This window comes from Gracilinanus agilis, chromosome 1, assembly GCF_016433145.1.
Source record: "Gracilinanus agilis isolate LMUSP501 chromosome 1, AgileGrace, whole genome shotgun sequence".
Lineage (NCBI taxonomy): Eukaryota > Metazoa > Chordata > Mammalia > Didelphimorphia > Didelphidae > Gracilinanus > Gracilinanus agilis.
The window spans coordinates 209,515,002-209,530,072 of NC_058130.1; the positions used below are offsets into that span (position 1 = coordinate 209,515,002).

The following is a 15,071-nucleotide window of genomic DNA, read 5'->3' on the forward strand; positions in this document are numbered from 1 at the left end:
GAGAGAGAGAGAGAGAGAGAGAGAGAGTGTGTGTGTGTGTGTGTGTGTGTGTGTGTGTGTGTGTACCCTAGGGATGAGTGGTCCTTTATCTTCCTTTATCATGCCATGCCTACTTAGGATCATAGATTTAGAGCCAGGAGGGAACAGTAGAAGACAACTAGTCCTACTCCCTCATTTTACAGATGAGAAAACTGAGGCCCAGAGAGAACAGAAGTGATTTAATTGCCCAAGATGATATAGGTAAAGGATTTGTACCCAGGCTTGTGTCCTTTCCATCACTCCACAATCCTGTCAGGGATGAAGCCACTTGTGACTAGAAGATTGATGTGGTCCTTGTTGAGTCATTTTGGTCATGTTCGACTGTTGGCCAAGATGCTGGAGTGCTTTGCCTTTTTCTTCTCTAGTTCATTTTACAGATGAGAAAATGAATACAAACAAGGTTAAGTGACTTTCCCAAGGTCACACCACAGCTAGTAAGTGTCTAGAGTCTGGATTTGAGCTCAGGTCAATCCGACTCCAGGCCCAGCACTCCATCCCCTGTGCCACCTAGCTGCCTAAATAAAAGATTACTGCTCATTTAGCACGATACAGTGGCAATTAATTGGAATTGGAATTCTCTGGGCCAGAGTGTGAATCCTGCGTCACCTTGGAACGCCACTTAATTTTTCTGGATGCCAGTTTCCTTTTCTGTAAAATGAGAGGTTAGGACTGGATTGCTTTTTTTTTTAAATAATTTTTTTATTTTTATTTTTAAAAATATTTTTCCATGGTTACCTGATTCATGTCTTTTTTTTTTTTTTTTTTGGCCACAAACAGGGTTAAATGACATTTGCAGGGTCATATAGCTTTGGCAGGATTTGGATTCAGGTCTTCCTGACCCCAAGTCCAGCACTCTATCCACTGTACCATTTAACTGCCCAGCTAGGTGACTTGTAAAGCCCCTTTCAAGGCTCTAAAATCTGTCCCCATGATTGTGCCAAATGAGATATTATACATAAAGGCTTTGCCAGCCTTAAAGGGTTATAGGAATTTGAGCTATGACTGTTCCTATTTCCTGGTGGGGAGCAGCCAGTTGAACAGTGCATGTGGGGTGATAATGCTAGACTTTTATTTGCAAGGTCAGATGCAGGCCACCGAGCTGTCCCATGAGATGTCCGTCTCTGTCCAGCACATTTTGTTGATAACTAGACCCTCTTCTCAGTCAGTGTGGGGCTGTTTGCTCTGCATTAGAGCCAAGGAGAGGCAAGGTTCAGAGACTTAACCTTGACTATGGGATTCCTGCTCTCCTTTCTGCTGCTTCTACCCGTTGTCCAATAATGAGCCAGAATGAATGACCTTGAACTAATCGGATTTGGTCCACTGTGAATGATTCCCCACCCCCGTTCCTTTTGGAACTGATGAGATGAATGTGTTTGGGTTGATCTAAAAAAAAATCCCCCAACAACCAACCCCCAAACCCTTCTCCTTCCATATTTGATCAGTTCCTCTACTGAGCCAGGTAATAGCTTAAGGCAAAGAGAAAACCAGCTAACCAGGCTGCCCTGGGGCTCGGGAGCCTCCGGCATGCCCCAAGCCTGCTTTCATCAGCAGAGATGCCCTTGCGACTGAGCCGGACCCTGTCTCTGTGTCCCGGTTTCCTGTTGCAAAATCAACACAAAGGTACAATGGGAGCCTTTATTTTACAGGCTTAGAGACTTATTTTCCAGTCTAATCAGTCATTTCCTCTGACAATGTGGCAACTTTGCCTGTGATTTATTCAGTAAAATTAAATAGTTGAACCCAGCAAGCTCAACCTTGAAGAGCTGTTGGAGGTGTGGCCTGATGTCTACCAGGGGTGGGTTTCTCCCATCCACTGTGAGCCTACTTGGTCCCAGGGAAAGTGAGTGACCATTTGGGAGAGAACAGACCCTGCTCTGTTCCCATTGTCTGCCCGGAGAGCCTGCGAGCCTGGAGACCAATCCCTGAGTTGAGGGTTATTGAGATTCAGACTTGGGGTTGAGCTCTCTATAATACTGGAATGTAGGGGGTGGGGAGTGGGGTTCTTACATTTCTCCTTCCCAGGCAGCCTCCTACATCCTTTCCGGCACCAGTGTCCTTGTCCTAGGAGCAGGAGAGCCTTCCCTCCTTCTCCTTCCTCCCTTCTAGCACAGAGCTCCCAGCTCCTTGAGCTCTCACTTAAAACAATAGAGAGATCTCTTTTTTGTCCAGGCTGGGCTTGGACTTGGGCCAGGAGCTATGGGAGAAAGACAAAGGTTCCTTTCTCTAATGGATCTTATAGTTTAATTAAGGATGCAGGACATAGATGCAGAAAAAAGGTATTATCTCTGTTTCTTAGAATTCTCTATTCCCTTCAAAGTTTAGCTCAGAAGCCACATCCTATATTGTTGTTGTTATTGTTCTGTCGTGTCAGACTCTTTTTGACCCCATTTAGGGTTTTCTTGTCAAAGATCCTGGAATGGTCTGGCATTTCCTTCTCCAGCTCATTTTTACAGATGAGGAAATGGAGGCAAATAGAATTAAGTGACTTGCCCAGGGTCATGCAGCTATTAAATGTCTGGAGTCAGATTTGAACTCAGGAAGATGAGTCTTCTTGACTCCAGGCCTGACACTAATGTCTAGCTGCCTCAACTGCAAAATGGGGATAATGATAGCACCTAACTCTCAGGACTGTTGTGAGGATCAGATGACATCATATTTGTAAAGTACTTAGCACAGCACCTGGCGTATAGTAGATGTTTCATAAATGCTATTCTCTTCCTTTCCTGTTTCCCTGATGACATCTCACATTTTTATAGTGAGTCCCAAAAGCTACCATACAGCTTTAAGTTTTAATAGCACTAAGACTTTTGGGAAATGCAGTAGGAGGTTTTAAGATTGACAAAGGGCATTTTTCAGCAAAACAAAACAAAATAATTCTATTAGGCAAATAATACAAATATTATTATCCCCCTTTAACAGGTGAGAAAATAGTCTTACAGAAGTGAAATTACTTATTTAAGGTCATGAAATTAGTGTCAGAGCCAGAATGTGAACCCATAATTTCATTTCTTAAAAAAAAAAAAAACCCAAAACAGATTTTTGCCTTTTTGATTAATACCTATATGTTTTTATATCATCTTAATTTCAAAATATATTTTGCTTCCTGCACTATACTATATGCCATTCCCAGTTACAAAGGAGAAAAAAGGAAAAGACTTCTTCAAAAGCAACACATTAGGGGGCAGCTGGGTGGCTCAGTGGATTAAGAGTCAGACCCAGAGATGGGAGTCCTGGGTTCAAATCCAACTTCAGATACTTCCTAGCTGTGTGACCCTGGGTAAGTCACTTAACCCCCATTGCCTAGCCCTTACTGCTCTTCTGCTTTGGAACCAATCCATAGTATTGAGTCTAAGAGAGAAGGTTAAGGTTTTTTAAAAAACAAACAAACAAACAACAACCAACACATCCACTATGTCTAATAGTATATGCTATATTACACATTCATAGACCTCCCCTTCTGTGAAAAAGATTATAGCATTCTTACTACCAGATTATGGGACTTTTCATCAGAGACTTTATTACTGATTTGGGTGATCCTTGTCCTATTCACTGTGGCGATTCTGTCTTAAGTTGTGCATATTTTCACAGCAGAAGATAAAATGAAATGAGTAGAATTGGAGGGATGAAGTTAGATAAGGAACAGTAACTAGAAAATACACCTAAGAGGTCATAGATTTAAAGCTGGAAGGAACATTAGTGACTGTAGTGACCAACCTCTTCATTTTATAGAAGAGGAAACTGAGGCCAGGATAAAAATTTTACCCAAGAGTTAATGGCAGAACCATGATTGAATCTAGGCCAGACAGATTTTATCATATGAATATAACAAAAGGACAGCTAACCCATAATAAAAAAGAAAAGAAACAGATTGGGGAACCATCTTAGCCATAAATATTTCTGTGAACAGTCTGGTATTTAAAACCTATAAAGAACTGGCACAGATTTTTAAGAAAAACAGCCATTCCAGGGCAGCTAGTTAGTTCAGGGAATAGAATGCCAAGCCTGGAGTCTGGAGGAATTGGGTTCAAATTTGGCCTCAGACACTGCTGACCTGTGTGACCCTGGGCCAGATAATTTCATACCTAACCCTTGCCTATCTTAGAGTTGTTACAAAGATAGAAAGAAAGCATTAAAAAAGAAAAAGTAACAACCATTCCCCAGTGGCTAAGTAGTCAAACGATAAATGGGCAGTTCTGCAAAGAAGAAACAAATTTTTAATAACCATTTGGAAATGAATAATGTTGAAACTAATAATTAGGAGAAATGCAAATTAAAATAACTCTGAGAGGTAAACCACATACTACTGACTTGGTAAAGATAATAAAAAACTATAAAATTCAGTGTTGGCAGGGCTGTGGAGAATCTGACCCACTCTTATGTTGCTAGAGCTAAATTGGTGCAGCTTTTTTGAAAAGCAATAGTCATATACAATAAGTACTCTGTATCATTTGACCCAGTGATCTCTCCATCCCTTAGGGATGCTATTACAAAGGAGGCAGAAAAAAGGCCCATCTGTGCAAAAAATAAAAATGTAGCAGTTTTATCCACAATAGCCTAAATTTCCCTCAAAACCCCAAACTGAAAGTGATTCATGAGTTCATAACTGAAGAATGAATGTCCAAAGAAATGTGGTATATGAGTATTATAGTAGAGAATTGTACTCTAAGAAATGACAAAGAGAGGCTGAATAGGAAAGGATTGAAAGTAAAGAAAACAGAGTAAGAGTATAAAACTGACTACAATTACATAAAAATAGTAATAAGAATGTAACAACAGAAACCGTGTTAATGTAAAAAAGAAGAGTGGGTCAGGTTAATTCTAATGACCAAACTTGGCTCCAGAAAAGAGAAAATCTAATTTCCTCCCTTTGTTGAGGAGTGGGGCACCAGGGATGTGGAATATTGCATTTGCTTTCAGACAATCAGTCAGTTTTGCTGAACTGTTGTTTTTGTTTTGTTTTTTAAACCTTTGTTATGAGGGGAAGTTAACTGGGTAGAAAAAGAATATATTCAGGAAAGGAATATGATATATAAACAAAGGACATCAATACCATTTTTTAAATGGAGAGATACTACAACATATTTTACTAATGTATACAACTTTAACATTTTTAATTTTTAAACATTAAAATAAAAAATTTAATTTTTTAAAAATTCCAAGAATTAAAAAAAAATTTGAATCAGTGAAAGAGACTCCTGGTAAGGAAACTCCCTTCACTGATACAGATCGATGATTGCTCTTTAATTTTATCATCTTAGAGAGTTACTTGGTACATTCAGATATGACTTGTCTAAGCTCACACAGCCAGTATATAGCAAAAGCAGGACTTGAATTAAGGTCTTCCTAAATTCTAGATCAATTTTCCCTACCTACTACACCATGACTGCTTCTCTGATTAAAAAAATACATATTTTAAATTGTTATAAATAATTTAGAGTTTGTGTTTTTATTCTAAAAGGTTGGGGGCTGGGGGAGCCAGGTAAATACCCTGGAGCCTCAATATGACAGAGAAGTGAATCTGGATTTACAAAGGTGCCCAGACTACTCATAAGGAGCAAGTCCTAGGTTAGGATCCATTGTTCTTTCAAGCTGCATACACATAAGCTGGATCCCAGGAAGAGTTCATAGAGAATTTTTCCTGTCTGGGCCAGCTCATTTCCCTGTCTATTTCTTCAACTCTGAACAAGCATATTATTCTTCTTCTTAAAAAAATTTTAATTTAAACTTAAAAAATATTTTTAATCCTTGCCTTCTGCCTTTGAATCAATACTATGTATTGGTTCTAAGACAAAAAAAAGCAGCACGGGCTGGGCAATGGAGGTTAAGTGACTTGCCCAGGTTTGCACAGCTAGAAGTGTCTGAGGTCAGATTTGAGCCCAGGTCTTCCCATCTCCAGGCACGGTTTTCTATCCATCGAGTCACCCAGCTGCACCCCAAGCAAATTCTTCTAGGGCAGGAGTTCATAACTTTTTTGTGGCAAAGATTTCTTTGGCATTCTGGTGAAGCCTCCAGTCTTCTCATTAAGATTTTTAATGCTTTAAAAAAGAAGATGTAGGATTACCAAGGAAACCAGTTATATTGAAATCCAGTTTTTGAAATATATTTTTAAAATATGTTTAAAAAAACAGATTCTAATTAAGAACTCCTGTTCTAAAGGCATTGATAGGAGTTTGGTTCTAGGCATAAGTAATATTAGTAAAAGAAAAATAAGCAAAACTTGCTTTTGTTCAAATATTTAATTTTTTCAAAATATGTTCATTTATTTAACTTTTTCAAAATACATTCATTATTTCTTCTTCCTCCTCCTCTTAACCACATGAGAGAAATGGGACAGGAAGAATTACATCCCTTTTTAGGTAGGGAAAAGGAGCCATAGAAAAGATTAGTGACTTTGGCCAAGGTTGGAATGGAATGGCTCCTTGTCACATGCTTTCTCTCTAACCCCACACTGTCCCACAGCAGTGAGAGATGGATCCCGGTGGCAGTCTCCCCTGGAAGACAGCTGCCAGGACCCAATTGGGCATATGCATCTAAAAACATCCCTATAACATTCCACTCATCCCCCTCCCCCCCCCCCCCCCGACTTCCCCCTCCTTCCTGAGACCTGGCTAATTGCCATTTACTAGCTCTGATGAGCTCTAGACAGAAGTTGTCCCAGAGAGATATATGCAGTGGGGAGAACGGTGGCAGCTGGTGTGAGCAGCCCCGGAGTGGCCTAATGAATCATAAATAACAGCTGTCGGGTTCCATCTTCAGCCCGGGGTACTAAAGGACTGGAATGACTCCCCTTGGCTGGGAAATTGGTCTGTCCTGTTCCCCAGCAGGAGGTGGCCTCATCACCTCTTTTTGCCCCTGCGTAGACCAGAGGTAAAAGGGTCAAAAACAGAAGGATGAGAGGCTTTTGTGATGGAGGTGAAGGTTGTCATCTCCCTTTCCCCTCAAGCCAGATATACTTCATCTCTTTCTGTCCCCCACAAAAATCAGTATTTGAAGGACTGGACTAGAGAAGGCCTGCCCCACCCTAGTTATGACATTTTCAGTCTGCCAATTTCAGCCGTTGCCAATTTCACCAGTCAGTTCCTCCACCTTCTACCCCCCACCCAAGACCCCTTTTCCCACAGTTCATTTTAACATGTGGCTACTTCCTGGGTACCTAAGGAGCTAGAAAAGGACCCTCTGGTTGGTCCTTCTTGGCTTTTTGTCTTCTCCTTTGGAAATATTACAACCATTCCTGAGCCGCTAAAAGGTGGAGTGGGTTATCTACCCATCCACTATGTGTCAGAAGTGGGGCTTGATGCTAGACCTTCCTGACTCCAACCCATCATGCTTCTCACATAGCTTAACAGAAATAATATCCTTGATAAAGAGAAATAAGTAATAAATAGTTATGTATCTATATGTGGAGAGAGAGAGAGACAGAGAGAGAGAGAGAGAGAGATCTTTTTGTCAAATGATGCCTTCTGTAATGGAGGGAGGAAAGGAAGGGAATTAACTAGTTATTTTAATGTAAAAAACAAATAATTTAAAAAAGAAATCATATCCTTGGGGGAGGGGCACCTGGATGGTTCAGTGCTGGGATGGACAAACTATAGGCCACAGGCCAGATGTGGGCCCCCTGAAATGTCCTATCCAGCCTGGCAACATTATTCCTAATCTGACAAATACAATGAGTAGGATACAGTACAATGGAACTTCGAAAGACTTGCCTTAGAAACAGACTGACAGATGAGCATTTCCTTTCCTTTGACCCCTTCTTTAAAAAGTTTGCCCATCACTGGTTCAGCGGATTGAGAGCCAGGCCTAGAGCTGGGAGGTCCTGCGTTCAAATCTGGCCTCAGACACTTCCTAGCTGTGTGAATCTGAGCAAGTCACTTAATCCTCATTGCTTTAACCCTTACCACTCTTCTGCCTTGGAACCAATACACAGATGTTGATTCTAAGACAAAAGGTAAGGGTTTGGGGGAAAAAAAAGAGATAAAGAAATAATATCCTTTTACATTCCTAGTAAGTGGTCATTCACTTAAACCCAGTTCCTCTTAAGTGTCGTCAACTTTTTGTAGCAGTTTCTGGGTGATTGCAGTGGGTAAAGAAGCTGGGCTTGGAGTCAGGAACACCTGAGTTCAAATTTGACCTCAGATACTTATTTTCTGGGTGGTCCTGGGCAAGTCACTTGTTTGCCTAAGTTTCCTCATTTGTAAAAATGTGGGTAATAAGAGTCTCCTTCAAGGTCATGGTGAGGATAAAATGATATAAATATATAAATAATAATTATAAAGTGCTTAGTACAGTGCCTGGCACATAGTATGTACTATATGTATTTATTATTATTATTATTACATATTTTAAATCAAATTTAAAATAATTTAGAGTCCATGGTTTTCTGTTTTAAAAGAGTGTGAGCATGTGTGTAGGGGGAGCAGGAAATAAAGAAATATTGTTGTGGCACCAAAATGGCAGAATTCTACAAGGCTGAAGGTAAAAGGTACAAGCTTCTTTGAGTTCTGTTGGTCCTTTTGGGAGACTCCCAGCTGTGATTTCCTGAACCAGAGACACTTGTAGAACGCCCAAGCTGGAAGGGACCTGAGAGCAATTCTAATTTACCTCCATCATTTCTTTTCCTTTGGGAAAAGAAACGTTATGAATATAGTTTGTTTTTACATTAACTTCATGTCAGGCTATATTCATTCCTCCCTTCCCCTCCTCAGCAAACCATCCCAGGATACAATTTGTAAGGAAAACAGTGACAATAGTTCAGCATGACCAACCAATATTAGCCAAATCTAGTTGGGTATTTAGTATTCCATAAATACTATTATTTAGCTATTAAATACTACTTAATTAGCTATTAAATTAACTATTTAAAACCCTCCAACTGCAAAGAAGAGATCAACTCCTTTTGTGCATAGAAAAGGAAATAGAGGACCATAATTGGTAGAGTGACTTCCCAAGGTTCCATAGTGAATAGCAGATTGGCTTGGGACTCAAACCTGGGTCTTCTGACTCCTAGTCTAGTATCCTTTCCCCTGACCTAATCATTGGTACCTTTTAGGAATTTCCCTCTTGGTTCCAAGGGACAAGCCTTAATTTCTCCTTGACTTTCAGCTGTCTGAATGAGGACTAATGTTCTTCCTGCTAGATAAATTACTGAGATTGTCAGGAATGAGCCATCCCCTGGGTTTGTGGGGATTCCTTCAGGGGAATAGGGATGGAATGGGTAGGGGGACTCTAGCAAGAGCTGGGGAGCCTCTCTGGCAGCTGGTACTGGCTGCCCCACAGGAGTTACTGTCGGGCAACTCATCACTGTTTGCTCATCCAACTCAGAGGTAGAAGAAGGAGGTTATAAAAAAAAGTGACAGGCTTGTTAAAATTTAGTCAGAGAGCTGAGTTTTAATTAGCACGGTACAGATGCTGGTAGAGGAGAGGGGCTGCTGGTTTTACACTGTGATTCATCCCAGACGTTCACTCACTGTCCTTACCAAGACAGCACCCATCTTTCTTCCTCTTCATCCTTGAACCTCCTACTATTTTTTCTTTCAAAATATGAATATATATATTGTGTGTGATATTACAAATATAAACCCAGATTGAGAAGAAGGGAGGGAGACAGTTTGAATCACATAACTTCAGAAAACTTATGGGGAAATTTGTTATTCTGTTTAACTGGGAAATAATAATAATAATAATAATAATAATACCCACTCTAGAGTCTAAATATTATAATTGTATTCACCAAATACCATTGGGCATCTTGCTGTATTCTTGACACAATGGAGAATTCTCAGACATGATACCCACCTTCCATAAGCTTAAAGTAAGGATGAGTTCATAGAATCCTATATTTAGATCTAGAAGAGATTTTAGAGGTTATTGCATCCAGAGGTTATTGAGAATTCTGAGACCTAGAGAGAATAACCGACTTGACTAGAGCCACCCAGCTATGTCTAATATTGTTTCTAAATCCGAGTCCAGCATCCTCTTCAAGTCCCTACACAGGAAACTATTAGGGAACAATATACAGAAGTATGTATTTGGGGTAGCTAGGTGGTGCAGTAGATAAGAAGGCTGAGCCAGGAGTCAGAAAGACTCAACTTCCTGAGTACAAATCCAACCTCAGATACTTCCTAGCTGTGTGACCCTGGAAAAGTCATTTAACTCTGCCTCAGTTTCCTCATCTGGAAAATGAGCTAGAAAAGAAAATGGCCAACCAGCCCAGTATCTTTGCCAAGAAAACTCCAAATGATGTCACAAAGAATTGGATATGACTAAACAACTACTACTAAGATATATATAGGGTATCTGATCTGGAAGGGGCCTCAGGGGCTATTCTTTTCATTTTATATTTGAGGAAACTGAAGCCCCATCAAGTTAAGTGACAAGGTCACCCAGGCAGTAAATGGGGGAACTGGAATTTGAACCTAGGAGCTCTACCTTCTTTCTACTGCACCATATTATTTCTCCTGATTCTCCCTTTGTCCCTCATAATTCCTGTTAATTGAAGTCTGGATTCCAATTGAGAATCTATCCAGTGTGAGCAGGACCTGAATTCAGAAAAAGAAGGAACAGGACGGGAGACAAAATTATGTTACTTGACTAAGGTGAAAAGCAGAAGTCAGAGTCCAAGGATGAAATGGGAAACCCATGAAGAGAATGAGAATTCCTGGCCCCCTAACTCTTTTTAAATAAGACCCCAGTTATCACAGTCAATCAGTAGAAATATAGTAATTATACTTTATAAAAGAAAAGATCCTAACTATGCAGTAAATCTAACAATTGTCTCTTTTTACTGTAACTCTCTATCAAACAAATAAGGCATGTCAGGATGATGAGTGCTAGGGGCTTTCCATTCAGGGCACATCTGAAAGTGTGAGGGTGTCTCTGAACCTCTCATGACTATAAGGTAGTGAGTGACCTAGTATAGACCATCCTAACCAATCAAGACTCAGAAAAAAGTAGACACCTCTTCAAGAAGACAGCACCCAGTCATTGCTAGAAAATCTGTCTCCTGTCCATTGTTCCTAAATGGACCTCCCGTCCATTGAGACCTAGGATTGGTCATTGAATCTTGGGATCTTGAATGATGTAACATTAGGGTATAAAACAAGGAGAAAAATTCTCATTCAGTTGGCTTAGATAATGAGGAAAATCTAATGACCCAGCTTTACTGAAAGACAATGGTCTCTCTTAATAAACCTCTTATTGGCTTGGAGCATTGCCTCTTTGTTTTATTTTAGATTGGCTGAAAAATATTTGCTATACCCATGAGGTTCCTGGTCAAGATTTTCTTTTTTCAAGAATAAAATTCAGATGTGATAAGTTTCAGGGAACTTTCTAAGGGAAACTTCTCTTACCCATGAAGATTGGCACCCTACCTGTTACCTGTAGTTCAGCCTGAATCATTAAAAGGCTGAGTGTAGGTGTGTGTCAAAAGTAATGAGGCAACTGAGTGGCTTGGTAGATAGAGCACCAGATTTAGAGACAGGATGTCCTGGGTTCAAATTTGGCCTCAGAGACTTACTAGCTGTATGACCCTGGGCAAATTGCTTAGCTCTTGTCTGTTGATCTTAGAGTTATTACTAAGACAGAAAGTAAAGATTAAAAAAAAAAAGGACTTGAACCCAAGCCATAGTTAAGATTGAAAACTCAATACTTTGAACACAAGGATACAAACTGGACTTATGGTTTAATTTGGATAGGAAATTCTTGTCATGAGTCCTGTGATTATGGGAAAGGGGAGTGGTGGTAAGTTACTGAATAATAGTAGAAATACAGAGATGGCCAGAGAGACAGAGAGAGAAAAACAGCAGAGCACCAATAAAATATTTTAGAAATACACAGAAGAAAACAAAGAGAAGTTCAAAAGATGATGCAACAAACAAGGAAATTGTATTGCTATCAAGTTAAATTTAATATGCATTTAAAACATTTAATTTCATATACAGAAAGCTTTTTTGTCCTTTGTACATTTTTTTGTTGATTTTAAGCTGATAATAAGGATTTTAAAAATCTCTGGTTTAAAAAAAGATTAAAACTGAAATTAAATCTAGAGGTCATCTAAAAACTAGCGTGTAGTTGCTATTAATTGATCTAGTCCAACACCGTCATTTTACATATGTGGAAAGTAAGCCAAGGGCTTGGGCAAGGGGCTTGCCCAAAGTCACACTGGTAGTAAGTAACTGGCTCCAAATCCCAGACTCAAAGCCTGGCCCATTCACTATGCTGTGGCCTCCCTCTTAGAACTGTTTTGTTTTTCATTCATTTCAGTTGTGTCTGACTCTTTGTGACCTCATTTGGGGTTTTCTTAGCAAAGATACTAGAGTGGTCTGCCATTTCTTTCTCCATATCATTTGGAGGATGAGGAAACTGAGGCAAGCTAGTTCAAGTGACTTGCTCAGGGTCACGTATGTAGTAAGTGTCTGAATTATTTGAATACAAATGTCAGGGTCCAAGAGAGTTGGAGAGACTATATTTTCCCCCTGAGAGAGTAAGATGGTGGGATGGTGGCAGATAGGTGTGACTGGTCCCCAAAGCCCCTTGCTGGGTATTCTTTTACATGGTGGCGATACAACTCCTACCCTTGTTCCCAGGCTCTTTCATGGGAGGGGAGAGGAAATCCAGCTCTTAATGATGGATGATGTTTTTAGTTAAAGTGCTTTTCACTCTTCAGATGGAGGCATTTCACAATGGAGACAGATGATGGTTATTACTGCTGAGAGACTGGGGCTTTTATCTCCTTTGGCTGGCAGCCCCCTCTCTCCCTCCTTCCTCCCTCCCAGCCCACAGAGGCCAGGGAAAGAGGGAGGGAAGCCCATTTCCTGCATTATTGAGCCAACAAACTCATTCATTCGACAAGCAGTCTTTGGGTACCCATGATATGCCAGGAACTATGGGGGTTACTGAAGAAGAAGACAGTCTTTATTCTAGAGGGACTTAACAGTCTCCTTGGGAGGACAAGATACACACTTGAGGAGGTAAATAGTGAAGCAAGAAAGCCATACATAAACTGCCAGGAGGCAGCATTATCATAAGTACCCAAGGAGTGGGCTAGGCGATTGATGCTTTAGGAATCTAGAGTTGGGAGAGGTTGCAAACTGGGCTGTAGTGTAACTCAAGGACCCAAAGAATCCAGGGTTGGATCTATTGAGTCAGTTTGACTCTTGCCTTGTGACTGAGAGCATCTCTGAGCTTCTTTTTCTAATCTGCCTTTCTTATCTTCCCTCACACAATATAATGTCATCTCATCTGCTCCAGGGTTTAGCCTAGATGCCCCCTTACCCCTGCCAAGCTTTTCTGTCTTTGCTCACTGACTCACTATTCTTGAAACATTCCTTTCTCCTCTCAACTCCTTCCATCCCCTGAGAGAGACCTTGAGGTATGGTGTAGTCAGTCGGAAGAACCCTGGGCTCAGTTGGGAAAGACCCATGTTCTAATTTCTCTCACGACATTTACTAGTTCTCTATCAGCAGGTAAGCTTTGTGAGTCTGTTTCATCATCTGCCAAATGGAGATAATGCCTCTTCTTAGGATTATTGAAACAATGAAATGACATAAAATTAAAGTGCTTTGGAAATCTTAAGACACTGTATGCACACCATTTATTATGATGATTCATTTGTTGTTGTCCAGTGGTATTTCAATCCAGTCCAAGTCTTTGTGACCCCCATTTGGAGTTTTCTTGGCAGAGATACTAGATTGGTTTGCCATTTCCTTCTCCAGCTTATTTGACAGATAAGAAAACTGAGGCAAACAAGGTGAAGTGACTTGCCCAAGGCCACATAGCTAGTAAGTGTCTGAGATTGGATTTGAGCTCAGGAAGATGAATCTACTTTACTTTAGACATGGAACTCTATCCACTGCTCTGTCTATCTAGTTGCTCCCAGCATCCCTTAAGCATCATATTTCATAGTTCTTCAGAGTTTAGAAGGAATATCAGAATAGCATGGCTTATTCCACATGCTATATTAGTGGTCATCATCAACCTCCACTTGAGTACTGACAGAGAACTCATTATCTCATACAATGGTCCATTCTCCTATTAGCCAATCCAAATTATTAACTTTTTCTTTGTAAAAGGGAACTAAGATTTACTTCTTTATAGCTATTGCTCTTTAAGAAGTGACCGTCAGCTAGATGGCCCAGTGGATAGAGAGTTAGGCCCAGAGACAGGGGGTCCTGTGTTCAAGTGTGGCCTCAGACACTTCCTAGCTGTGTGACCCTGGGAAAGTCACTTAATCCAGTTTGCCTCACCTTTGTCCTTCTATCTTAGAGTTATTACTAAAACAGAAAGTAAGGGTTAAAAAAAAAGTGGATAAAGGCCCAGCCTTGGAGTCAAGAGGGCCTGAGTTTAAGACTTACTGGTGATATACTAGCTGTAGTACCTTGGATATGTCATTTAATTTCTCTCTGGCTTCTGGCAGCTCTCTAAGATTAAGTTATGGATCTGCCCTGCTAGAGTGAGTTTTCATCTTGATGAAATGGATAAAATCATAAGTTTTCCCACTCAGCCAAAAAAAAAACCCCAAAACCCACCAGTTTTTAGGAAGCTTTTCTTTATGACGAGCTAGTCTTTCCTTTCCACCCTTTGGTCCTGGTTCTGCCTTCCTGGACCAAGTGGACCGAGAAGCAGCCAGACCAATGCAGTCAATTAAAGGTGTCAGATTTTCAACCTGTGGCCCCCAGCACTTCTAAGTGTGACCTGAACCATATTAAATTTTGATTGAAAAATGTTTGACTAAATAAATAAATATATACTAAAACACTGATAATATTAATTGGTAGTTTTCTAAGCCTATAGGCAGCTGGCAGAGTGCTGCACCTGGAGTCAGGAAGACTGGCCCCAAAGGCTAGCTGGAGGTCCCTGGGCACATGAATTCACCTGTATTTGCCTCAGTTTAATGATCTTTAAAATGGAGGTAATCATAGCTCTTACCTCCTGGGATTGTTGTCAGTCTCAGATAAGATAATATTTGTAAAGCATTTTGCAAAGTTAAAACAACATATAAATGATGGCTATTGCTATTATTATATTCCACATAT

The 15,071-nt window shown here is 40.3% G+C and overlaps 1 protein-coding gene across 1 annotated transcript in view; it reads left to right on the top strand.

Moving 5' to 3' along the window:
• TTYH3 (tweety family member 3) overlaps window positions 1–15,071 on the top strand; it is a 180,007-nt gene that overhangs the window by 132,594 nt on the left and 32,342 nt on the right. Inside the window, exon 6 of the mRNA XM_044678846.1 lies at window positions 1,506–1,659. Within this exon, the coding sequence (XP_044534781.1) occupies window positions 1,506–1,659 (154 nt within the window). The remainder of the gene's footprint in view (window positions 1–1,505; window positions 1,660–15,071) is intronic.